This window comes from Bombus pyrosoma, linkage group LG2 (assembly GCF_014825855.1).
Source record: "Bombus pyrosoma isolate SC7728 linkage group LG2, ASM1482585v1, whole genome shotgun sequence".
In the NCBI taxonomy this organism is placed as follows: domain Eukaryota; kingdom Metazoa; phylum Arthropoda; class Insecta; order Hymenoptera; family Apidae; genus Bombus; species Bombus pyrosoma.
In genome coordinates this window covers 830,528-858,510 of record NC_057771.1, presented here as the reverse complement: position 1 = coordinate 858,510, position 27,983 = coordinate 830,528, and the positions used below count along the sequence as shown (strand labels likewise).

General features: G+C 33.6%; 1 protein-coding gene across 6 annotated transcripts; it reads right to left on the bottom strand.

Annotated features, from left to right (window-relative positions):
* Window positions 1-26: 26 nt before the first annotated feature.
* Window positions 27-22,815, bottom strand: LOC122577612. Of its 6 annotated transcripts, none has more exons than XM_043749010.1 (6): window positions 22,336-22,815; window positions 9,778-9,973; window positions 9,436-9,553; window positions 5,605-5,855; window positions 1,724-1,974; window positions 27-1,113 (listed from the first exon to the last, which is right to left on the bottom strand). In XM_043749010.1, exons 4-6 carry the CDS (start codon window positions 5,851-5,853, stop codon window positions 1,110-1,112), a joined length of 504 nt encoding a protein of 167 aa, XP_043604945.1. In that variant the 5' UTR covers window positions 5,854-5,855; window positions 9,436-9,553; window positions 9,778-9,973; window positions 22,336-22,815; the 3' UTR covers window positions 27-1,109. The 6 variants fall into 6 exon arrangements, with proteins under 6 accessions (XP_043604945.1, XP_043604942.1, XP_043604943.1 ...); XM_043749007.1 differs by lacking the exon at window positions 22,336-22,815 and adding an exon at window positions 12,239-14,240; XM_043749008.1 differs by lacking the exon at window positions 9,778-9,973.
* Window positions 22,816-27,983: the final 5,168 nt, after the last annotated feature.

The following is a 27,983-nucleotide window of genomic DNA, read 5'->3' as shown; positions in this document are numbered from 1 at the left end:
GAAGTGGTGTAGAAAAGAAACTCAGGTTTAAAAGTTGCCTATCATTATATTTGTATTTTCGTTATAAAAAAAAGAGTCTTGTTTCACAAAGCAACGTCGAACTTGACATAGTAACGTATTATATAATACCTGCATAATCGTATATATCACAATAAAATGGACGTGTGAATGAGTTTCGCATATGGTACGTACATCGTGTAAAATAATAATCATCGAAATTATATGGCAAGCAAACGTATTTCCTCTAAAAAGCCACGTAATCGTCTAAGCAATGAAATTCAGAACATCTCTAGTTCCGACACGTTTTAGGGCTTCCCTCTCCAATTCCTACACGTCTTTTAAGGTCTCTTAAGGCCACGTAAAGGTCTCTTAAGTTCTTCGACCATAGCAAATGCTATTCTTTTTAATGACAATGGATACAGTTTATAGATTGTGTACAGATATAACAATGTACAAACGCACGAAGTGTATCGAATTATCGACAATTCGTATTTGCTATTTTAGATTCACTCTAAATTAGCAAAGCCAGACGAGTTCGCTAATCATGCTTATACGGGTTTGTTGGCAAGTTCACTTAAAGTTTCGACAGCTTTGGAACTACGTATCAAGTCATGAGTATCTTGTGCAAACATTTAGACTTGTGTCTCTCTAGGCGCTTTGCAGAAGGCACAATGTTTACATCTCCTTTGACTCTCTTCAGCTCTCTCTTCTTCGAATTTCTCAAGTTCTTGCAACAAAATTCGCCATCCGTTTCAGATTCATGGAATTCATCGATCAAACGTAACGACTAATGCAATACGACTCTACCCTCGATCCCAGCTTCGATCGTGTCGTTGCGTTGATTCAGTGACAAAAGCGGAGTCCCGTTTGGAGAACTGTTCGTTTGATTCTTTGAACACAAATATCTTTAGTCTACTTAAAAGAGGTCTACTTAAACGAGGCTCTCCCATCCTTGACGGTGCTGTAACAGCTATAACGAACGGCTGAATGGTTCGTATCATCTTTGCACTCTTGTATTTGGCCGGTTGGTAGATGTATTGCAATACGCAGGAACTCTAGCATGCCGCAAGCCTCTCTTGTCGCGATCATGAGTGGTATTGCCAAATATTTCACCTAAAATAAGGAGAAATCATCAATGTAATTGTATAATTACATCAAAAATCTGTACACATACTTATCAATAAAAGATTTCTTTCTCTCAATAAAATTTCTACGGGAATTCATCGAATTCTCAGAAACTCGATCGAATCTCATACATTACAGATATAACAGAACATTTATTGGGGCATTTAATGCTTAATTAAACAATCTCTTGTCGTTTAAATTTATTATTTGGATGAAAAGATCTTATTTAAATAGCGGGAAAACCAGTGAATTATTCACAGAAAAGTTTAGATGAACGGAGTTCTCAAGTAACTAATACCATATTCGTAGTATATCATGACGTAACCAAGTTTTATAGAACAATTCGTAGCATCACCTGTAATAAACCGCGAAGTGAAATTGCATCATAGTTCCTCCCAGATGTATGGAATTCCCTGACTTCGTTCCATCCCCACCCTACGTTTCACAACGCGGCCAGGCTAACTAGTTCTCACGAACGACTTACAAACGACACAATACGTCAAACAGCTGTTCTTTTTATACTTTACTGAGAATCTATCAACTAAATAATCGAACGTTTCATTGAAGAGAAAGCAATGGATGCGTAGTTGTATTTTACCTCGCGTAAGGCGGCGGCGGCGACGGCGTCGGGTCCCTAGAAACAATCTCCACGGTTCTAGGAACCATGTTGTGTACAGTTGGTAATGACAACGTGTTACTATTGTTCGGCCTAAATAGATGACTAGGATTCAACTTGATGGCATCGTCGTAGCTAGGTGGCGCGTCCGTGACCGCTTCGTAATCTGGTGGTTTTTGTCTGGATCCAGTAGATGGTTCCTCAATGGAGATTATGTGAATAGGATCGTCGATCTGCGTGATACAGAATTTATCACTCGAATCAGCGTTTGAAAAAATTATAAAATAATATTATATATATATATATATATATAATATATTTATATATATATATATATAATATATATATATATATATATAATATATTTACATATATATATATATAAATATATTACGTATATATATATATATATTCAAATACAAGACGACAGTAATTCGATAGAGTTCTATACTTAGAGCCATGAATGATCAACATCTGCCTTTCGAAAGTGACCCCTCCGATCCGATTCGTACGAATCGATTCTTATCTCGTTAATATTTTACGACAGTATTGCACGATCAACCGCAAGGATATTAACCCCAAAATGGTTATTCTTCTATATATATCGCGACTGGTCTATAGATATCCACCTACGTGTTTGCCTCGACACTCTTTAGAAACTTTATAGCTGGCCGGATCTAAGTCACGAAAGGGCGCGCGTTTACCGCAGAGTTACGTAGGCCGGATACAGAACAGGATGAAAATAGCGCGGTTATTCGAGGCTATAAAGAAAGCTTCGCGGAAAATTGCATAATCGTTTTGTCGGCTTGAATCATTGGGTGAATGACTGAGAACAGAGCCGATTTTTTCTTCGATGAAACTGGCGGCTTTTTTTCATTAGGCACAAATCGCAAATTAGAGATTTTGCAATGCTGGTACTGGTCGATCGGTCCCTATTGACTCGAGCGGCTCACGATTTCGTTCGTGATTGTTCTATAGATCGGTAAATGATCTCGTTTCTTCGTTTGGAAATAACCTAGCTGATGTAAAAACCATTTGTAAAAATATCGCACGATTTTGTTGTTTAGAATTTTTTACTTGATGCCAACTATAGAAGTTGGTATTTGAGAATTTCCTAGTTATTTATTTAATTCATTTGGACCGGTTTATGCGACTAAGATTCTATGATAGAAATTCATACTTGAAGGAACATCATGAAGTTTCCTTTCAAATATATATTTTCTAGGAGAAATTATCAGTGTATCTGTCGTAAATATTGCACGACAATAAATAATGCACTTTGGGATTAAGTCTCTTGTTATACTTATTGTTAGATATGCATATGAATAAATATCTTATAATCGCATTCATGATCTTTGTCAGATTCATTCGTTTCGCTAATAAGATTAATAATTAAAAATTAATGATCCATGATGAGATCATTAGTAATGGAAATAGATGATAATCTGGAAGTATAAATGAATATCAATGCATCGCTATATTTCAATTTTACTTAATAACACTGAAATATTATTTGCAAAACATGAATTATGTATTTTTTATCATTCTGCATTCTTCACGTTCTATTGTATTAATAACAGGTTGATTTTAAAATGTTAATTACTGTAAGAAAAAGGTTGCATAACAGAAAATTGACAACTATTTCAAATGTGTCGATTGCAGCTGGGACACGGCAGAATAATCGAAGGATGGCCGCCGATAAATATAGATACGTGCTTCCGGGTGAATATCCTTACAGTAGTAGATAAGTGCACTGTAACTACCAGCGACCTCCTTTATGCATCGAGCCACAGACAGACCTTTGCATTTCTATTGTTTCCCTGCGTGAACGAAAAGAGGAACAGCTGCTATTCTAAGTCATACGACTATACTACGCCCACATATCGTTTTAGAGACAAAATGTAGAAAATGTAAAGGAGAGGCAAAAAAGTAAGAGAAACAGCTTTTGAAAGAACAATTTTTGCATGACCAAAATTCGAGTGAAATGAAAGCGTAGACACAATGGGGCGTGTAGGACAAAAGAGAACGTTGCAAACAAAGATATGACAGAATCACGAGGAGATAAAGGAAAACGTGCGACAAAAGAATTCGTTCAGTGATAATCGGAGGATTCTGATCGTCTGGTTCCCAGAATTTACATAATAGCTGTGAAAGTAGTGCGATCGCGTCTACGATACTGCTTATAATTGTTCGAGGTAAATAAGAATTTTTAGTTCGATGGCCATATGAATTGGAAATTTTATTTCTTATTGTAACTTTTGGCAGTATACTACGTGTCATAAAGATACATTGATCGCATTCATGTGAAAATTATGTCACAAGAAAATGATTTTTTAATACTTTTATACAGGATACATCGCAAAGTAGTACTGTAAAGTGAGATATTTGTCCACAAAAAAGGAATACAATTTCTTTAATACGGTTCCGTTTCCATGGAAATCGGTTTTGTATCAGATATACTTAGCGTCTAAATAATAACCTGATAGATCCTGATGTACATCACATATTGCTACTTATGTTTATAAACGTGGTTAATGTTACATTATTATCATCTATCTGTCACTTTACCGACTTGTTATTGATATTACTATTGATCGATCTATTAGTAGCTAGTATTGAAGCTAAGTGCCATTTTCTAATATTCAATAAATCTTCGAATAATTATAAGCGATACTGTGTACTATGCTTGTATGCTATAACTATATGTATAATGAATTGTGGAACAAAAGGAATTACGAAAATTAATTTCGTTTACCGAACTTTCTCCTATCGAACTTTAAACGTTGTGCATAAATTTTCACTCTTGACGAAGCTGATTTGTACCAAGAGTACACAGCAATTATTGCCACTTTACGAAACGCTACATAGCGTGTGTTAACTATGTCGATTTTAGGAGCTAGCGAACGAGGAAAAGCCACTGCAACAATTTTGATCGAATTATATTATTTTTATCTCGTAGCCTGTTTACAAATGCTGGTGATTACGGTTCCCTTGTGTACTATTACTTGTGCTATAGACGACCGGTCCGCCGTCTATAATAGGAAGTTGACCCGGATCGATCTGAAAAACGCTGCAATTTTCGGAGGTCTCAATCAAGTATGTTTCGAAATCCTTAAACTCAAACAAAAGTTTGCCGGTGGTAAATTGAGCCGTTTACGGAGAAAGTAAGGACTTTAACACGTGAAATAGAATCGAAATTAGATTCAATTACTCTTTCAGTCAATAGAATTGTAGCTGTTGTTCTATCTTGAGTCATTCCGAGAGAAAGGATTCAGATAGATTTCTCAATCTTAGAATATGAATACATAAATGTTGGCAATGTTAAATGAACTGTCACTGCGGTTAAAGTTCAGAAATATTATCTATTTAATCGCGAGTTTGTTCGAATTCACCATATGTACAGGTTAACTGTATGCACGTGACTAGTTCTTAAGTTGTTTGAAATACAAAGATGTAGTTAAACGTAGAAGAAAAATATTGATCTCAAATTTTCTTGGAAAATTGTTGCTCGCAGAGTTTCAATTTCATCTTTCGACTAGTTAATTAAAGACCTATGATTCGATCTGTTATTAGAATTGCACTTTATAGTATACGATATGTTATTTAGTTTTGTATTTTCTTTAACAACAATTACATGCTGTATATGAAAAAGATAAGTCAGTCATAAAATAAGAATCATATTCCAATCAATCAAATCAACGTCTGATTAATTTCTTCAAAATATACCAATACGATACGAAATCATTCTCTAAACTTATCCACAATGTTTACTCGTGACAAATTTGTATTCCCTGACGTGTTTGACAATTTCGATAAAAGATAAAATGATTATCGCTGTAATGGATTAAAAAATGGAGACTTACCTGTGCTGTGATTGGATGATTTGTGTGTTGTGTGTGCATGGTTGCCCTACTTGGCGGTGCGTGCAGCCAACAACACATTGCGGCACATATGAGAAGAGCGCCTGCGATTATGCAAGCAACACCGACATATCGTACCGGTTCGACGTAGTTCTCCGCGAGGCCTAACCAGTTTATCAGTGCTCCAACGCAAAGGAGAACCATTCCGTACCTGTAGGGACGCTGCGAACGCCGCGACTCCTCCAAGGACATTGCTGAAATCGCAAACAGAGATCAGTTTTACAACTTTGTTGCAAAGTTTCAGACAGATTTCTTTACGGTCGTATATCGTTCGATTGCCAATCGCGTTAAAGAAAAAATTTGTCGGATAAATCTTGGCTTTTCTGCAGATCATTGTTTCATTATTAGATGATAGTGATTTCAGAATTTGTTCAGAAGATCGCTTGATCAATTGAATTTTTTCTTCCATCAGTTAGTAATGGAACAATTCTTTCTAATTTGAATTTCATATTTGTAATAATTTTCTGAATTCTGGAATTTGAATTTGAATTTGAAAATTAAGATTTGAATTTAGAACAGATTTCAAAAATATTAATTCAAATACTCGGGAAATCTCGCAGGGTTCACTGGCATTTTGAAAATAGGTTCACGTCTTTGGGTGACGTAGGGGATTTAATTTGTGGACACTAAATCATCGGACAATGACATAAACAACGATAGCGTATTCATGAAGAAACTAACGTTTGGCATTTCAGACGAAATTGTTGGTTTAGATATAGTTTCTCTGATTTATATATTTCTTTGGACTTTATGAATGGATTTGAAACTAAATTTATCGAGATATGAAAAGTGTGTATCTATTGTTAGAAAATTTTTTTATAGTAGGAAACCTTTTGATCTTTACTGGAAGACAAACCTCTACGTAGATATATACCAAAGTACAGTTTATTTTTAGATAATATTCCACTTCCGTGACTTGATTAGATTGACATATGTACGAACGATCAATTTTAGAAAATGGCGCTATATATAACTACGGTGAGGATATTGCCACGTACTTTACGTCCAACTGTATAATATTGATTCGCGCGATGCGCGATGACATAGTGGACACAACTCTGTTTCTAAACTTTGTTTTAGATCACGCATGATGTTGAGTAAATCTCGAGCAAACATGATGTATTTTAAGGGGACATACCTCCATTTAGTTTTCACTTTTTACACTTTTAATCGTTAAATACATACATATAAAACATATATACAACAAATGAATTTTAATGAATTTCAGATTGGACATAAAACCTTACCTTTTCCACACTTCACGTTTCGTAGAAAATTAGAAGAAGTGAAACCAAAATTTCATCAACTTAAATGAAATCTTACATGGAATTCAAATTACAAAGTAAAATTTAACCACAATTTAAGATATAGAAGAAAAACGCGTTTTCTTCGTCAATAAAATATGTATGGAAATCCGTAAACAATAATATCGCGTTAATGGCTATTTGAATATTAAAATGGAAGTCAATGAATATAAATGACGAATAGGATCGTTACCGACAGGTAAAAGGTAGGAAACTTATTTGTAGAAGTGGGTTAGTCGAACAAAGCAATTGTTTCTCTAGCGACAATGACTTACAATAAAAGTTTGGTAAGTGACGCACAATAAAATCAAGGACAACGATAAATAAGGGTTCTGAAGAAAAGATAACCCGTTCCAACGAAAGTTTGTTTCTGCCACGAAAATGTTTATTATCCCCTGTCGCATGAAAAATCTCAACGACGTTATTCCTGCTGAAGCTGACATATCGTAATCGAGATGTACTCTAAGTCTTACACGCTTTCCCTGGTTTCAATCCTCTTTGAATCTTATATAAATATATCCTACTTTTATCTTGGTAGTTTTTACCTTTCTTCCGTTCTATACAAAAGAAATGGGCAGCTAATTATGCATGGTATTGGAGCAAATATGAAAGTTTCTTGAGAGTTAAAGAAATATGTTCGCGTGAAGTAAAAATCTATAAATATTCTTCGTTTGCGAGAAAAAAAGGAGAAAGAAAAGTAGGCTGCACGAGAATGAATATACCACAAAGGTAAGCCATCTCGGACATCAGCAATCGCACGATCGATATCTGTCACTTCTCTGTCCCGCCGCGCCGTATGCTATTTTAGAAATAAAAACCGATCGAATATTAACGCATCTATTTCACTGACTATAAAATGCGAACGATGTTCTTTATCGAAGATTACGCGTGCTCTTTCGTATGACATGAGAAATTCTTCCGTCTAATCGCCTATAAGGAAAAATATAGTTCATAAACTGTTCGAGGAAATATCGATGTTAACCTTTGCACTTTGAAAACTTTTATAATACGAATTGGTTAAAAACTCCAATATGTTTTTACGATGGACTTTTTGGAAGATATGCGTTTGTTTCGTAAAGCAAACGATAATAAATGTTTGCAAATTTCTTATCGGTGAAAACAGTACAAAAAGCAACATTTCACGTTATCGTTGCACCGGTGCGATACCAAGAAATTACAAATTTCAATGAGAACACAAACACCGCAAACTGAAAAGAAGGAGAAAAAAAGGAAAACCTAACGCGTAATTACAAATAGCAGAAGAATATGAATATTAATGAATGTAGCGTGATTATAAATTATTCTCTTTTGGTATTCATATCCTAACTATAACTAAATACCAACGATCAGCAACGTATTATTATTTAAATTATATGATTTATCTCCTTGATAAAGTTCTCGCAAGAAATTAAGAGGGTAAAGGTATCTCAATAATGGAATTTGTAAGAGACGAATGAATACAAATAGAAGCAGGGAAACGCAGTACGAAGAACTGCAGAAAGAAAGGAAATAAGTCGTAATTTCTCAGAACAAACAAAAATATTTAAATTATTATCTTACGTTTAACTATTGTTACTTAATATTTAAATCATGCTAAGTCACAATTGCGATACTTTGAAAATTGGATAGATTTTTTTGTATGTTTGATATGAGAACACTCGATATCGTAAACACACTTTGATGTGAATGAAAGATTATGATAATTCCAAGTTCGTTCTAAAGAATTTACCATTAATTTCGTCCATATCCTAAAATGGCACTTAGACACACGAGCAAATTCGTACTTTGATATGTGCCACACTTCCCGGTCGACTAAAATACGGAGTTATGCCTATCTGCGGCATACAGAGTTACGTCTTTATACCTGAGGATTACATCTGATAACGGGGCAGAAATCATAAAGATAAGGGATGATATTTTTTAAACTTATCGCTCATTTGTCATAAATAAATTTGTCTAAATACACGTGCAATACTTTATAAAATCATTCTCTTCCCTCGTTTGTTCAATGTGCCGTCGCGTGATTTTTTCATCACTTTGCACGTGATTACTCCGAGACGAGAGCATGACTATTATTGCACACGTGAAATTGATTTTCATTTGCATAGCTGCACGAAATAATGGCCAAGGACGTAAGTTTGGCCACGAAGGGGGTATACTTCTTATAAATTGTGATCTTTACAAAAGGAGAAAGTAATTGCGAATAGAATTTGATAGTAATTTCTTGAATAGAAATTTTACTCTTTTCCTTTTATTCTTTTCTTTATGAAAGAAACAAGAAAAATCTGCATTACAATTATAGTGTCTAAAATCACTTAGAAAAATTGATACTCCTATAGTTCAACTACTTATGGTATGATTTATATAACGTGTAATTCAAAGTATTTTGACGTAGAACACTGACACAAGAATAAATGAATTTAGTTGAACAATTACATACACATACACAGAGATAGAATTAAATCGGCACCTAAAAATAGAGCACATCTAGTAATCTGGTTTGTTCCGCTATTTGCAACATCATGGAAGTTTCTCTTGCGTAATTATGAAAATCCAGGACGTGTCTCTAGATGAAGGCTGAACAAGAACTGGAAGTAATCAGAAAAAAAAGACATTCTTTTAACAGCCATTAACAAACACTTCCTGATTTATAATTGAACGACGTATGGATAGCAATATATCTGGTTTATGTACAGTTTACGCCGCTTATATTTACAGTAAGTTCCTAGGACATCGATAAGCTTCTACCGATTCTAATTGTAGTTCCTTTGTGAATATTCTATGAGACGATATCGTCAGTACCGTTTCTTACCATTCTATTCTGAAAGCGGAAAATACATGCCACAAAGGAAATCTTTATCCTAAAATTGCGCATGGGGCATCGCTTAATTTCAGCACGAACAATGAGTGTTCATGATAGGCGTCTCGCGTACGTGTGAATTTTCTCAACGGTAGAATCGGGCCATAGCAGTCAGACAAGCCTCTGTCACGTTCTACCTCCAGTTTTCCTGCACATAACGCAACTCAGCCGTCATTTTCTCTACTCTGCATACCTGTCGACGATTTTTGATACAGGTATTTTCTTTTTATGGAAACAGATAAGACACTATGACTCAAGTAGGAGTGGTTCGATTAGGAAGGATTATCGGTGGGCGTGATGGTATTTTACAGAACGCGTCAGTTAGAATCTTGTTTTAATTTCGACACACTACGATACTTTTATATTAATCTTATTATTTTCTCTCTGGTTTTTTGAAAATTAATCGCTCCAATGAAATATAAAAGATGTTTATAATTTATCATACAAATGACTCAGCGATATTTTTGGCACTTTAGAAACGTATTCAGATCGGATTTGCAGTTTTGTTAGCGATTTCCAGAATATTGAGTCATGGGTGAATAACCACGTCAATAATCTCTGAATTGTAAGCGATGTACATTTTGCACTGAATTACGTCGTTTCCTCAGGAGTAATCGTGAAGCTATGCAACATTGAATTATTAAAACGTTACGAATATTTCATATTAGGTATTCTATATAAGATAAATGGTCCGCAATACAGTAATTAACTTGGAGAAGAAATATTACGCAATTCCATGTATTGAGATAAGAAAGGATGATATTCGTAAAATCAAACCTGATTTCCAATTAATTTGAAATATGAGGAAAATATATAAGCCTCCTCCCCAGGTGATAGAATTATCGCAACGATATGATGACAATGGAAAAAGGAAAAGGTAATCAAAGACATCCATCATAAGCAGTTACATAGTGCAAATATCTGATTACTTAATTGATTTATGATATGTACATCGAATCGAAATCACGTTTATATGTATTATCAAGAATTTCCAAAACGGATACGCGTCATTATCGATTAATTTAATCTCTAATAATTAAATTTCGTTTCGATAGATTTGTGTATCATTGATTGCTTTTAATTATCGTCTAACCTCAAATTACATATGTACAAGACGCTTTAAACACAAAAATATGTTTCTATGATATCACACGAAGAATAATATTATAATATTGCAATAAGTAATACTGTTATAAAAACTTTATATATGTGTGTGTGTATAAATATTGTTATAGGATGTTAAAGGAATCATAAACAATGTGTACGTGATAGACAGATAGTAGACACGGTAATAGCAATTAAAAAACGTTAGCAACTGATTAGGATACGTTATGATATTAAATTAATAACTCTTGTTCTTGCCAGCCATTCGGTTGATAGCAAAACAATAGCCCGATGATACGACGGGAGCGATGCAATATAAAACCTTAAGTAATTGCACAGTATATAACCAACTGTGATAGATTGAAATGAATGAAGTGCGTTTAGAATAACGACTGCGACAGTATGAAACAGTCTGAGAAGAATTTCGAACGTTTGCATGGAAATTGCAATAAAACTGTAATTATATATATATGTAAAATAAAATATAAAATAAATATAAAATAAAAATGTGATGCTTATATGTTTATGAATTAAAAATTTCATATTTGATTAAGATAGAAAGGGAAACTCTGTTGCAAAATATGAAATAATTTCTTTAAAAAAAAATCGCTGTTTCCTTATTATATGACAGTGTACTATACCATATTTCACAACTATACCACATGCTTTTATCGTATCTTTAACATATTTAAAGTATTAAATGGTACAGTGACACGATAAATGACGAACTCATTCACACATAAAATATCCAATTTACATTCCAGTCATATTGCTTTAACTTTGTCATCCTTTTTTCACACTGAGCTAAAAATGAACCATCGGTCGAACAAATATTATTTATGCTCGAAGATCGCCTACATTTTAAATGTAATTTCAAACGTTCACTGTTTGTGATAAAATGGATCAAGGTTGCATAGTTTTCACTATTAGAACAGCGATGTCGCACGTAATAATAAATACACGTGCTACGTAGAAAACGTGAACATGAGAAACGTGAGAGAAATGTAGTAGCCTAAGAACCGAATCAGCAACGACGTTTCCGTTTTTTATACAATTACTTTGCAATAACATGTTTACCTGTGCGATATCGCAGTGTACAATCGGTAAAAACTTAACCGGTCTCGTGCTTAACTAATACCTTGCAGTTTTTGCTTTTATTTTATCACGCGGAACGAAAATTAAAATGCAACTATAACTAGGCGTCAAATCGAACGAAATATGAGAGATATATGATGTAATGTATCGGCAAAGTAAAACGTATAAAATCGGGATTCGCGACATTTAATAGATAAATACAGACAACAAATACCTGGTGCTATTACATTGAGAAACAGTGTTGCACCACCGATTAGTGCACGGTTCACATAAATCCACATGTTACATCTCTGCGAAGTCCATTAAAATCTGCTTTCTGTAGGTCATTCTTCTTTAGATCGAACACTATTCAGTACACTGGTTAGAATCAATATTCTTGGAAACGGATGAAGCACAGTTAATCGAATCAGCACAAGATGTTTACTCGATCGTTCTCCATGAACGTCAAATAAGCATCCATTCTGTTTCTGCTTTCAATAAAAACACTTGCAATTCGCATTCATAGTGCCTGCTACTAACATTCTAAGTTGACGCGCTGCGATGTCGAATAAATTACGATTAGTTGGTTGTTGAAAATAAGAACGAAGAAAAATTAGTCTCTGGTAGCAGTTTTTGTATCGATTTTCGCACGAGGTACGGTTTCGTGGAGTACAGATTTCCTGAACGGAAGATCGATCTGTGTGTATATTTTCTCGCGTTTCGGGAATAACCCGTTATCGAGTACTATACTATACCGCACGTAACGTTTTAACGCGGTTTATATTTAATATACGCGGTTCCCTATTATAAATTATACATATACCGTTGGTTTCTCTGCATAGACTCGCGTTTTCGTACCAGCGATTTCTGTCGATCGTTGCGTCAACGAGGCTGCAACTGTTACATGGTTACACGGCCATTTACATGGCTTAACCTTAACCTAATTTTACACCTTGCGCCACGAGCAGCGCTTAATGAAAGAAAAGCAAACGATCGACTCTGCAGCCGCTTAGCTCATAAGTTAATGGGGCATTTAATACACCGAAATGACTGCTCTTCCTGTTTTGTAGATATTCATTAATATCGTGCATATTAACTACAGAAAATTTTCAATTCCATGTAACTGTTTATATCAATTCATAGCTCGAAAATCTAATAATTTTAGAACAAAATATTCGCCAGTGGTAGTCACATTTAGTGGCTTTCGTATGGCTACAAAAATCTGATACTATAAAAATGAAATTTATGTATGAAATCTGATAAAAACATGCATTATTTTCCAAACATAACGTCAACTTATAGATGTGCTAAAAATTTGATATACGTTATAATAAATAATATACTTTCTCTTTAATCTTCTCTGGTATGTTTCCTATTCTTCGTTCATTTTGATTGTTCGACGATTGTAGGGAAATAAACTGCGCGACTAGAACACATGCTTCGTATTTTTTATTTAATGAAAACCTGACTGATAGTATAATCGATAGAACGCTAATCCTCTAGTAGTTTCTTCCGCACCCTACGTTAGTCTTGTATATTTTATAATTACATCTCATCGACGTCACTAGATAAGAACACACGCAATTATTCTGTTGTTTTATCGAAATGTTCATATGAGTGGCGATATAATGATTTTTTCCTGTTTCATATATCTTTGAATATCTTCATTTTATACTCTTTGTGGCGTACTTTCTTCTCAATTATTTTGTGTTACAACCTTTTATTCACACTGTTAATATCTTAATAAAAAGATTCAAAAAGACATATTAATGAATTCGTGGTCACTAACTATGATTTCTTACTCTGCATTTACTCTGCAAAGCCTTAAAGATTACCGATAAAACTGTCGATTATTCCAATGAAATGTCAGATTGGTCTTATTACAAAACTCTTCATTCTTTCATAAGACCGAACAAAACATAATTCCAAGGTTGATGAAATCATCTCTAAAACCAGCTAATATTTTATTAAACACGAAGCCGAATAAAGTCACGATGTTCTCCTAAATATTGATATGAGTTTCACAAAACTGATGTAACCACGGAACGTTGCAGAATCATCTTATTTCAATAATCTCACAATTTCACATACAGACGAGTCCTACGTGATTTATCGCGCTCCTTGTACTTCGTATAAATTTCTTTTAATAAATTGATTCAGCGTGATCAAAAACGTTACACGTTACACAGCACAAAAGTTGCAGTGGCCTCGTGGAATTGTAAAAGGCTGACTGATAGATAATCGTGCGAACACTTTTTCAATTACTCCAGTATCGATATCCATCGTCACGCAATGAATGCAGAGGAATTCTTTGAACTCTGACCTGCGTCACGCGGTTCGCAGCAGATAGTCATACATTAGAATATTGTCTGAATGCTCGCGACAGGGGTCATGGGTACCTAAGCACGTGACGCTTCTAACTATGGAAGTACCTTGAAAGTACGTTGATAATAAAATACGCAGCGAAAAGAGAAAAGGATCGATAATTGAAGACCTCTTGTAGACAACACTGTAAATACCAAATATCAATTTTTTTAGAAAATAAAATTGTTTTCGACATTCGATTTGTTTTGATTATTACAAAAGTTATCTTAAGTGTACAATAATCCAAATGCACGACAAAGTTTTCTAACTCTTGCACTAATACAGTCAAAATTCATCGAAAAAAGAATTTTATTTGTAAAGAAGCCTGTACGTGCCACATTTTAGTTGCAAAGAAAACTGAATGTGCTATTCATTTAAATTTACAAATAGTGTAAATATCAACTCTGTTCTTAAATAACTTGTACCAAAACAAAAGATACATTTTTCAGGGTGTTCTCTTTATTTTTACTACAAAAGTATATTTTACAATGTTCCGTGCAAGAATTGTTATAGAATCACTGATATTTAGTATCTATATGTTCGAGCATGTCTATCACTTAATGCCATTTACATTGTTTTATACAGAGGAAATGTTAGACGTAAAAGTGGTGTTATCCTTTAACACTATTAGCGTTAAATTAGTTGTAACATTATTATTATCTACAAATGGAAATTGCTCTTAAATTCTATATTACAGTATTCCTATTGACATGAAATTATATGTTAAAAAAGCAACATTTTTCAATTTTTGCACTTGAAGTGTCATTTACAAGAAACATTCAATTATGTATAATCCGTAATCGATCCGCAAATATAAAGAAAACGAAGACAAAAATTACACGGTCACTAGTAATACTACACAATATTGGTTTAAATATGATCACGTATAGTATAATCATAAATTGACAAAAGAGGATTTTGATCAGTCGGTGGTCAAATTCAATAAATGATTCACAATCTCAAACAAATGATACGAGAACACGAATGGCAAAACGAAAGGAAAGAAAAGAACATGCATACACACAGACATTGCATGTAACCAGTAAATAAATTTGCGGCATTGATATCGTGAAAGTTATCATCGGTTAATGGGCGCAACACGAAAACTTACGTCGAAATCGTAACTCTCACGAGATTGCGACGCTTGAGAAGGGAGACGCCAATCAAGGGAGAAGTGAGCCTAAATTAAAAAGGAAAACAAAAGATGAAGAAGAATGGCGAAGAGGAAAGACGAAGAGGAAAGATGAAGAGGAAAGACGAAGACGAAATGAAAGGCAAATATTATTTAGCTGATATCGCGCTTAAATGTGACCCGTGCTAAAGATGCTTTGTCTACCTTGGTATTTGCACTGTTATAAGAACAATTGATTTTTGTAAATTCAAACATTTACTCGTATCATATACATTATTCCTTGATAATTAATAATCACACAATATGATAACAACACATTACGCTAATACCAGAAATACCAAAAACATCACAATTATAGATCTTACATTTTTTGTTCTTATAATTAGTAAGAAAATGAAAAATAATTGTCTATGTATGTAACAGATCAGCAAACCTAGTGTTTCAAGAATGGGAAAACTTTAGACTTGATCTAATCGTCAAGATGGACGAAGTCTTAGAAGATAATGTATTTACTATGTAGCTGATTCATTTCACGTTAATATTGTCAAATTAACAGAAATTTTATCGGGTGGTGATATCATGTCAGAGAATGATTCGTTAATTGTTTTACGTCCACGTTCACGGACGAATAGCTCATACTTTGATTGGAAATTGCATCACTTCTGTTCTGCTGCATAACATCACTCCTTTATTTTCTATTATATAAATTAACACTCTCATGTGTCATCTTTCAATATTTGCAGCTCTTTCTAAAAAGTTTTATTTAATCGGTGGTATTCAATGTGCTAATGCGTCATGCAGAGGCGTTCTCCGCGATTTCAATCGATTCTCTTCGTTTCTATCGCCGGCACAATAAGTCGAGAAATATAAAGACATTATCCAAATCAATTATTCAGAGGTAAAGTATTCTCTCTCTGTTTTATGTCGAAAAGGATACATATATGCTATCTCAAAATTCATGAACGCAATGCAAATAGGCATCTTCGCGGGGAAATAAAAACAGAATGGAGGGGAAAAGAAAGGAGTAAAAAGTAAAAGTAAAATTTCTGGTTTCTTGGATAAATTAGAGATATGGATGCAAATTGTAGCGAGGTGATCTTTCGGCAAATTCCACCTGAATCCTGTGAAATGAACCGAAAAATTCGGAATCTCGATAAACAACAAATATTGCTTCGGAACTTTTAATTCTGTCAACATTTGTGAATATTTTGAATAGCCACAGTATGTTCTTATTTACTAATTAAGGTTTTTCGTATTTAAATGCAACTGTTCATTAGTTACATTGAAACTAATTATTGTTGTTAGTAACATTATTCATCGAAGACAGAGTATTAAAATGCCTTGCTTTCATTTCAAATTCAATATGAGATAAGATTTCGTTTTTCTATAATTTATAATACGTGACTGCTTAATGAACACGTGAATACGTGACTGTGTAATAATTATTTACAAATGTGTTAGTATGTCTGAAATGGCGTAGAATATTCCACTAACGTTATATACGGTGTCGCGATCTACATGTAGTCCTAACCTTGAGTTTATAGACCGAAACCAAGTGTAAAAGGTTCATAAGTTGAGTTTGTTCGTACAAATAAAAGTGTCGATTTTCAAAGGAACATCAGTCGCCCAAGTTATTGAATTCGATGCGGCTTTACCATCGGTTCATTACCATCTTTTCTACTTATTTTATTTATCAGATTACACGCCAGTGAGTTACACAGTAATATTCTATTAGTAATATCCTGAGATATTACACAGTAATATCCTATTTACGAACAATTCTAAACTTAGTCATGAATATCTTCTCACGAAAATAGATTTTTTTAATTGCAACTGTTATTACGACTACATAATCCACTGTCATTTGTTGTTTGAATCAGAAAACATCATTCATTTCACCAATTCATTCACAAAATAGCAAGCATGACATCAATCCAAATATCAATAAATTTCTAATCGATCCAAACTTTTACCACAAAATCTGATTCTACCATATTTCGTACTAAACGTAGATAATAGCTATAGACATTTCCAGTACATTTTTCTGTAGAACGTGTATTAAGAAACTTACGTGTAAGAAATATTTGCTTTGCAAATCTTTATTGTCATTTATTCAAATGAAATGCTACTATTGATTTACAAACTCGTGAAATTAGATTGAACGGTGGACATGGAATACTGGAAAGCCATATATAAGTAAATTTTACACGAGCATAAATGAAAAGTGGAGCACACACTAGGAAAAAGTTTAGTGAAAGTGTCTGCCAATGACTCGAGATGAACACGTTTTTCAGCACGTGGTACGTGGATCTCATTTTGAATCAAAGCGCGTGACTAAACGCGTGTTTTATTAATAACTCGTGATACTCGATGATCTCGTGCAATGATATCGAAATTGTGAAATAGTGAGTGGCGACGCTACGCCAAGTATGAGTAATTCTTACTTCCGCAAACTGATTTTCCGTTTTCAGTTTCCTAATTCCAAATTTAATTAAAAATCGTTTTACAGTATTCTTTGTATAGAAATAATGAATTTATGACACTTTTTTCACTTCATAAATATCTTAACTATGTACTGATATATAGAAACTATTATTAAAACTATGTATTATTCAAAGTTGTGAGTGCTAATGAACAGTAACAAATTATGATTTACAGTTCGCCTTGGACTTATCGACATGCTATTTGTCGACATAATTAAATTACCATACCCAGTCTAATTTCCTCTCGCAACTTCGCACTTCGAAGCGTGCTACGTGATTAGTCGTTGACAACAGGATCATATTTTGCACTTATCACGTGTTTTACGATAAATCCGCAATAACACTCACTTACATATTGAATAATGAAGTACTGAAATTCTTAAATATACCAAGTGTAGAATGATCTCTATTTTAGTATAAATATTTTTTTCTCTTCATCTTTATCTCCTTCTCCTTTGGAAATGAAGTATTTTTTGCATTATCAATATTCAAAACTACCGAGTTTGCCTCATAACGATAGTACCGGTTATCAAGAAAGTAGAAATTTTATATATACTTTTTAATAACAGAATTAATAACAGAACTAATTTAAGCTTTAGTTTATAATAATTTCTGACAAAGAATATTGAACTGACTGCTAATACTTACAGTATGTGTACATCTAACAGTATATCTTGTATATTTCTAAAATATACAGTGAGTAACTTTAATATTCGGACACCACAAAATTTTAATTTTGTCCCACTATAATTTTGTTTACAACAGAAAAAAACATGCATAATCAGATATAGTATTAAGGAAATACTAAGGTCTAGTTAACAATAGTATAAATTTTATTTCCATAACTTGTAACATTGGATCAATAATATATCTTAAATGAAAGGTCTGATTTTAACGTTACTTTAATATTCGGACACAGAGATGCAGCAACATTAGTGTTTGTATTCCAGAACTCCAAGGCTATCATTGTTTACAAACATGCTAGTCTACATATAAATACCATAGCAAGCCTCGTAGCATCAGTTGCGTTTCGATATTTGTGAAATTCATATATCATAATGACACGCAAAAATAATACCAGTTTTAATATACGCCAACTCGTAATTTTTCATAATGCTAATAGAAAATCGTATAGACAAATTGCAGCCATGCTTAATTTAAGTAAGAGCACAGTAGGAAATATAATTAAAAGGTTTAAACAAGGAGATCGTATAGAATCTATACCACAAAAAGGACAGTCAAGAAAGTTGGATATCAGTGACCAAAGGAAAATAATAAGAAAAATAAAGGTAAATCCTTCATTAAGTGCTTCAAAACTGGCTGACGAACTTTTGACAGAGACTGAGAAGAAGGTACATCCCCAAACCATACGCAGAGCACTGAAAAAAGGTGGTCACAACGAAAGAGTTGCTCAAAAAAAGTCATTTGTAAAAGAGAAAAATAGAAAGAACAGATTAAAGTATGCACGATAATTTTAAAAAGAAGTCACATGGTGAAATGACGTAATTTTTAGCGATAAAAGTAAATTTAATATTTTTGGCAAAGAGTGGTTGGCGAAAAAAGAATAAAGAGTCTAAATTTAAAAATATGAAACCCACTGTAAAGCACAGTGGTGAAAGCATGCTTGTGTGTGAAATATAAAATATATATTTAAACGTTTTAAAAAAATAATTTACGCAAAAATTCAATAAAAATGGAAATTGTTGATATTTTTAAATACTACCAAGAAAATGACCCTAAACATGAGGCCCGTATTGTACAGGAATATTTGTCGCATAACTATCTAAAATTGTTACATCCTCCACCTCAATCACCAAATTTGAAATTTCATTGAAAACCTATGGGACGAACTAGAAAGGCGAATTAGAGAAACTGCAATAACGTCAAAAGAAGTGTTGAAACAGCGATAAAAGGAAGAATGGAATGATATTAATACCGAATACCTGAAAAAATTAATTTGTAACATGCCCCAACGTTTGAAGGAAGTTATTAGTCAAGGAGGTTACTCTACAAGGTATTAAATCACTTATAAAACATAAAAATTAAGAAAAAGTTACTTATACCTTAGAGTAAGTAATGTTAAAATTAGACATTGTTTCATTTAATACGTATTATTTAACAAGTTTTGGATGTTATGTAAATAAAATTTATACTATTGTTAATTAGACACTGTTATACCTGATTACTTACGACTTTTCCCGTTATGAATAAAATTATAGCGCAATAAAATAAAAATTTTGTGGTGTCCGAATATTGAAGTTACTTATTGTAAGTACGCTTAGGCGAATAGATAAACACGTCACTGACTTTCACATTTCAAGTCGTAAACATAACAAGCCTGAAAAAGGACTTAACCACTAATGATAAAGCGGATTATAGAAATGTAACGACAAAACATAATTAGTAATAATTCTTTCGGTAATTGAAATCTCGTTTACAAGTGAGAATATGCTTCATATCAGCATACAGAGAAATGGCGTTATGTTAATTAAAATTTTCATAAACCAATATATCAAGTAAACAAATTCTACTTCGACTTCCTTGAACACAAAATTAATAAACTTCAGGACTTCCATTTCAACAATATTATCATATTATGACAAGATACATTGTGTACGGAGAAGACATAAAAACAGTGTATAAGGAAGTGAAATATGATCGCTATTATAATTGCAGAAACAATGAAAATTCTTAATTTTCTTCATTTCTCACAAAGGAAGTTAGATAATTGCTTGAAGCTGCTGGAATCATAGATATAACTTCAAATTTCATTAGTGACGTAATTTGAAACTTCAATGGAAACTATCAATATCCCACTTTTCCTTCTCTCTCTCTCTTTTTTGTTAATATTCTCAATAAAATCTTCTAAGATGCGTCATGCTCATGACGGAATATTCCCGATTACAGTCACGTGATCGAGAGGCGCGACAATACTTCACGCGCATTCGATCAAGTGAATTAGTTATTATATCGTTAATTTTCGTATATAATTGAGATGAAGAGATCGGTATTTATGCATTCTGTCGTGAAGAAAAAACTGTGCAATCTATAAATCAACCACAGTTTATAAGGTTCATTAACAATTCGCAATTATAGTATTCCCATAGCTCTGACCAATCATGTTGTCTGTTCGACGTATATTGATTCACGTCTTCAAAATTAGCATATTTCCCACTTGTTATACATCGTTCATTGGAAGATTGTTTGATATATTCCATTTTTGATTGTCATGTAATTGCTGCACAGATAGTAGTATGTTTAATAATCGACGACAACGTATACTTGAATAATTTGCTAGAATTCGCTAGAATTCGATCCTTGATACATCGAGTATATGTATCTGGCATATCTATCTATAAATCCTGTCTGACCACTTTCGTACGTCCCTGTTTACCGTGGTAATTTACGTCAGTGATGTCCTTAATTTCTGTTTACGATCGACAATCCGTGTTTGTATCAGCCAAATGACAGTTACCGGTATTTCCTATACACCAATTCGTTCTACCACGATGACGATATAAATTTTCCCGGTCCTAGGAATCTGTCACGTAGTCTAGGAAACGATTACTAGAGCGTATAAATAGCTTTACCATTTTAGAAAGCGTTTTTAATAGACACCGATAAAGCGTTTCAGGTCGCTTCATCTAAAGCGAACTTCGTTTCGAAGCGATAAGATTTTGCAAACTTCTCAATATCCTCTTTTAATAAGTTTCTTAAAAATAAATTTTCGTGTCCAAGTAATCGAAGCAGAGAATTTTTCAGATAAGTTTATTTCAATGATATCTCTATTTCAATAATTATCCATGAATTATAAATATTTTCATATATTTTCAAATATTTTTGTACAAGAAATTATAATTTTCTTCGAAATACAATTCTTTTATAAATGCATTTTATATATCTAATATCTATATATATTTCATATTATACTATATATCTAATAGCAATGAAAGGAAATTAAAGAATCTGAATAAAATCCCGGATTTTGTACGCAAACAATCGAAATGTTGGCTTTGCATCGAGTTTGGTTTTCTCGGCGCGAAAGTACAAATTTACAAAAGATGGAAAACTTTGTAAAATTAAAATAATTTTTTGCCCAACGTAGCATATTATATGCTAGAGATGCCTTTTATGGGGCAGAACCAATGAAGTCGAAAGAAACACCAAACTACGTACACAAACAAATAAAAGTGTTACAAAATATCATATAAAATTGTAGGAAAAAAACGCGATTCGCATTTAAACGAATCAATTAATAAAAAACGAAACATTGAGAGGATTTGAGATCTGCTTTGTGTCATTGATACTTATTTTCAGGATCGCGAGAAGAGGCAAACAATCTCTGGCACTTACCTCTGGACTGAATATGGCGATCGAGCCGCTGCGTTTTGACGATTCTCGTTTTTCACTGTTTTTCTCACAAGTAGAACTTTACTCACTGAATCTCGTATTTTTAATTGGTAAGCTTTCACTGCTCTTCTGTGCATCTGGAGATCGATTCGTAGCGATACATGCGATCGAGCGCGCGAACAACCCCCGACGTAACGACACCAAGAGAGCGCAGCTGCCACACGGAGAACTCGTCGTGGACTGGCGTGATTCCCGCTTCTGTACGCTATTCTAACCCACGGCTGCCAGTTTTACCGCTTGACTCGGCTACGAGTATAGCGCGTATCATTGATGTGAGCGCAGACGTGAGGTTGCGTTGCTTTCACGCTGCGTGGGGAACCCGGTTCTTGAACATCGCGATATCCTCCGTGTACACTTCGAACTTCCTTAGATATCTTCGGTTAGTAGTTGTTGTATTATATGTGGGTCACGTAGCAGTGTCTTTTGCTGTAATTATGAAACCGTGTTATGACAATGAAGAAACTGGGTACATGGTTTGTTAAAAGTTAAATGGTAGGTTGGTATACTATGAGGTATGTCGATACGATGATAACATTTAGGTAGGAAAAATATTTGTTCAGCCTTAGTGAATATTTATCTCAAAAACATTTCTGACGCTTATTTTAGCATTTATTTTGACTACAGTAGAATACGTTCGACTGTATAAATGTTTTTGCAAGTGATAACATAATTTTAATACACTTGGAGCACAACGAGATCATGAATTAAACTATCGAGTAACAGCGTCGACTGATGTTTCTGAGCTCAAGAATCACTCGATTCATACATGTAAACTATTTTAATGATGGAGTTTTAATTAATATATAAAAGTTATCGTTTATAGATTCTGAAACTTATCGTAACGTTGTTTCGTCCGGTATTCTCCGGAAATGTAAGTTATTCCCTTTTTATTGTTATTTTATCGCAAATAGATTTACAGTCTAAATAAGATAAACGCTCCATTAAATGATATCTTGAGCGAAGTTACGCCTAGGAACGCTTATAGTACGTGTCTGACTATGCTCGTCTGGAATTGCTCATGCTTACTCAGACTGAAGAACATTCTGACTTTGTAAATTTAATAACAAAACTTTTCAGGAATTCGATACTCTCTAAACTTTAATTATTTATATTTATACTATAATTAATTACACAAGTAACCGTTATGAAAAATACTTTGACGACATAAAAATTTCTCGATCTACATCCGATTAAGCTTAAGTTCCACGTTAAATCAATGGAATATTCCACAGAGTCCGAAGAATCCTTATTACTCTAACTAACAATAATAATGAGAAACGTACCAAATGAGATACAATCTTAAATAATTAAGAAAAAAATCTTGTTCATCTAACAAACTGGATATGATAATTCAATCGCAACTCAAATCGTCAGCTTCAATTTTATTGTAACACCGCTTTACATATTTTTCTACCTTTTCAAACACTGCATGCATCGCGTACAAATATTTGCAGGTATGAATCATCTAAGATTTTATTGGCAATAATTTTTAACCAGTACTATCTGGCGAATGGCACCAGAGCTGAAAACATTATCTAAAGCTGCAAATAAAGTTGTGAAGATAAAGAATTGACTTCACGGTTAATCCGGTGTATTTTTTTTTTTTTTTTTTTGTTTGCAATATCGGAATAGCGTCAAAGCATGATCTAAGAACACAGACATTAATTTCAATTTATCATCTACTACAACTTCTCAATTGACCCGTGCCATTTAATTGAGACGAAAGATGCCGACTGTTTCTCGGGCGACGAGAAAGGAAATGCAGAAAAAAGGAAGGAAAAATATGAACTGATAAAGAAATAAATGTACATATCTAAAACAGCGTGAGATCGGGAAATGCTTCGTTCAGTTGTTCAGCATCGTGGACGCGTCTCCCAGCCTCGTTCCAAACAGCGCAACGGTACAATTAACGTTCTCAATACGAGACGAATGTTTCGTGTCTCGTTCTATTTGTAAAATCTCACCGGTGTTCTTCATACACTCCCAGGTGTACGATGAGTCATCCAACTCTGTAACTTAATGCAATGAATTTTTTAACTCATTAATGTCACAAAAGATTGTTTAGGTATTATTAGAAACGCGTAATAAACGCGATGTCGCGAGTGTCATTAAAATTCGCGTCTTTAAGAGGCAAACAAGGCCATAATTGTCGCCGTTTTTACCATACTACTGTTATACTGCAGTACTGTTGAAACTTCTACCACAGATTAAGAAAGTTCAATGTACTGCCTAACTGGTAATGTTAACGCCGGGTTCTTGAAAAATTATAATTTAAATGGGTACAGCGAACAATATTCAGCAGCATATTACCTCCTATGATAATATCGTTTCCGGTGTTTCAAATAAATTACCACGTTCTTGGGCAATATGAATTCAGCATTTACATGCACATTGTAAAATCTGGCTATCTTATTGCGGACGTTGAAACGGTTTTTTCGAAACGGAAATTTGTTTTTAATTAATTACCAGTATTGATTAAATGCGTGTAGTAACGAGAATTTTGGAGATGGTTTTTGCTAATAAAAAGATGATGAATATGATATGAATAATAAAGGTGAAATAATATATAAAGTTAGTTTCTATAATATTAAGAATTCAGTTGTCTCACCTTGTATGTAGGCATGACTCACTTTGTCCCGTCGGTACAACGCCTTATGCTATTGTTCTTCTGCCCAATTAAAGCATTTTCCCCTCGACTGATATCTTTTACCTCCTTTTTTTCACTTGGTTTAATAATGGCTCTCCTCGACGACCACTCCTTTAGATAGCGCTGTAAAACGGGACTTTCTCTTTGGAACCGTCTTCGATGAAACTGTTTATTAAACTCTTTCAAGTTTCTATGTATCACTTAATATCGTTAAGCAATTCCATTCCAAAATTATTTTTATAAAACACCTCATTAATGTAATCCCTTTTTAAAGAGAAAATTATGTACGCCATGATCAATAAGGTATAATCTACTACACGCATTGGAGATGATATCTTAGGTTTCATTTTCTTGATTATTCCAAACAGAATATTCAGATATCTCTTTCGTAGATGTATAAAGAATATTTTATAACTTGATTTTAAATGTTCAAGGACGAAGCTAAGTATTAGTAAATACATAAGTAACTCACCATAAAGTATATATATAAAGTATATATCTGTTTACCTATACTATGAGATAAATTTTATTGCAAGATTTCGTGAGACATAAATTTCTAGAAAATTACCGCCGACGAAACGTTATCAATAGTTTAACATAGAATCGATGAAACAAGAAGGTTATCCAGATGAGAACCGTCTGGTATCCCCCAGATTATTAGTTTATCATTAATCAATATATATTTGAAACCCATCCTTTGCGTTTTATTCCGTGCGTAAGAATTATTAACTCTCTTCAATAGTGAACAAAGTCTTCCAATAATTCGAGATAGCGTTATAAAGCCAGATTCCATTGTTATGCAAAAATCCCATATATCATGTTGTTCAAATAAACTAAAACTTTTATTTATCTCATCGCACTTCCGCAACCTTCGACGAGGGATATTTGCACGTGGTACTGTTACATATTGTATAAGAGAGGTATCTTACACTTGAAATCAAGGGGATAGGTTTAGGAGCGATTCAATGTAAATTCAGCGGAGGAACACTGACGAAGTTGAATCAATGTATGCAAATCGATGCAGCGGGTAATTTAAGCTGATTGGTGCGTTGTTACTGTTATTACAAGACGATTCGTTGTTTCTGTTTGGAGTAAAAATCGGAGAGAAGAAGTATGTAGATGGCGAGAGAGAGAGAGAGAGAAAGATAAAGTGGAAGGCTGTATTTTACGTATCGGCACGTTTATTTGAAAATAACGCAGTACAAGCTTTCGATGAAAACTTCAACAGAACTAGGAAATATTTATCTTAAACACAATTTCAATAGTTTAATGCAATAGAAAATAAAAATAAACTTGAATCCTTAGGCTTCAAAGGATTAAAAAATGGAAATGGGGAAACTGTAAACTCGTTTCAAGCATCCTTCTATTGATTTTGTCGTAATAATTTTCTTTAACCGAACAGTAAAAAATTTAAGAAGTTAAACGTGTGACATCTTACGAAACAGCCTGTTAATTTCCAGAACTTCAACTTTTCGATAGCAAGATGTGTAATTACAAGATAAGAGGTATTTAAAGGAAGTCAGGCTTTGATGAAAACATTAAGTTCAAGACTCGAGACGTAGCCTGGAAACGTTACCTGTAAGACGTCACGTATATATATGCGTCGCAGATAAACTGTCGTCTCAATGTTTTATCTGCATTATTCCCAATAAGATAAGATATATTTCTCTCTCTCTCTCTCTCTCTCTCTCTCTCTCTCTCTCTCTCTCTCTCTCTCTCTCTGCAAGAGTCTGCGAAATACTCTATGCAATCATTCTTGTAGAAAATCCTTGCCACCCAAGGAAGTCGTTTATCGTGAGATGAAATCGTTCATTAAACTTATGTAGATAGAGCAAAATTCGATGCATAACAAGTTTATACCGTCGCAATATTTTCTATGTTTGTATTAATTTAAATAATCTGAGAAATAGTAAATTTATTTAATATATTTACTGTAACGATGCTTGTTTGATAAAATACGGAGAATAAATAAACATCGATTTATTTCGTTGTTGATCGTAGTTTGCATATCTACCTGAGTCAAGGAAATAGCTTTGTTTGCCTCCTGACAAATAAAGAATCAGTGGATGCTATATTTAAAGTAGTAAATTACGCGGTAAAACTTCTTGTTATCTAGACGAAATTCTCGTCGAAATTGCGTCTAACTTGTTTTCCGCAAAATTATACCTTGTACTGTTTGGTACAGTAACGCTATTGCTAATGGAAAAGAATCGATGCTAAGTAACAAGATTGACATTCGCAAGTATTCTTGGACGATGAATTTTTGGACCATGAAATCATTGGAACAGACATTCTAGATATTGCACTGTGGTAAGAGAAGTAACAGTCAGTTGGTAAAAAATATCGAATGTAGGGCTTCCTATAGACCGAGATAAAAGGTAAATCGCCTGAATCTTATATATCTTGTAATCAATCGTGATCCTCCGCTTTTTATCATGTTCGAACCTAAAAATTCAGATAAAGCTTACCCTCCTACTATTCTTGAATTCTCATTTTCCAAGATTTCTCTCGTTCCTGTAGGTAAAGAGATTTTTAACATTTAAAAGATATATTTAATATAAAGTTGAAATGGAGAATAACATATATTAGTAATTCATTCGTATCCTTCTTGAGCGGAACTATTTTTTGGACAATAAAAAGACGTGACTGTATATAAAATGAGCCAAAGGACATAACAGGGTTAAAGTTAAAAATGGGTAATTCTGCATTCCAAGTAACATAATTCACGATAAAAAAAGAATCACGTTCTAAGATAATTTCCTTCTTGTGTCATATCATACAATTGACATCATTTAATTTGTCTATTAATCGATCACAAATCGTTGAACTTGCTGAAATTCCCGGATCTACGACACACTCGCAGATAAGGAGAATGATATGTTCGGACTCGGGGAAAAGAAAAGGAAATAAAACGAAGGCTTCATGGCCGGAGGTTAGTCAGCGG

Coding starts and splice junctions, on each gene's coding strand:
- LOC122577612 (XM_043749004.1), bottom strand. CDS start 12,305: ATGTGGATTTATGTGAACCGTGCACTAATCGGTGGTGCAACACTGTTT. Junction 5,856..12,238: donor TCTCAATGTAATAGCACCAG/GTATTTGTTGTC, acceptor TTGCGATTTCAG/CAATGTCCTTGGAGGAGTCG. Junction 1,975..5,604: donor ATCATCCAATCACAGCACAG/GTAAGTCTCCAT, acceptor TGTATCACGCAG/ATCGACGATCCTATTCACAT.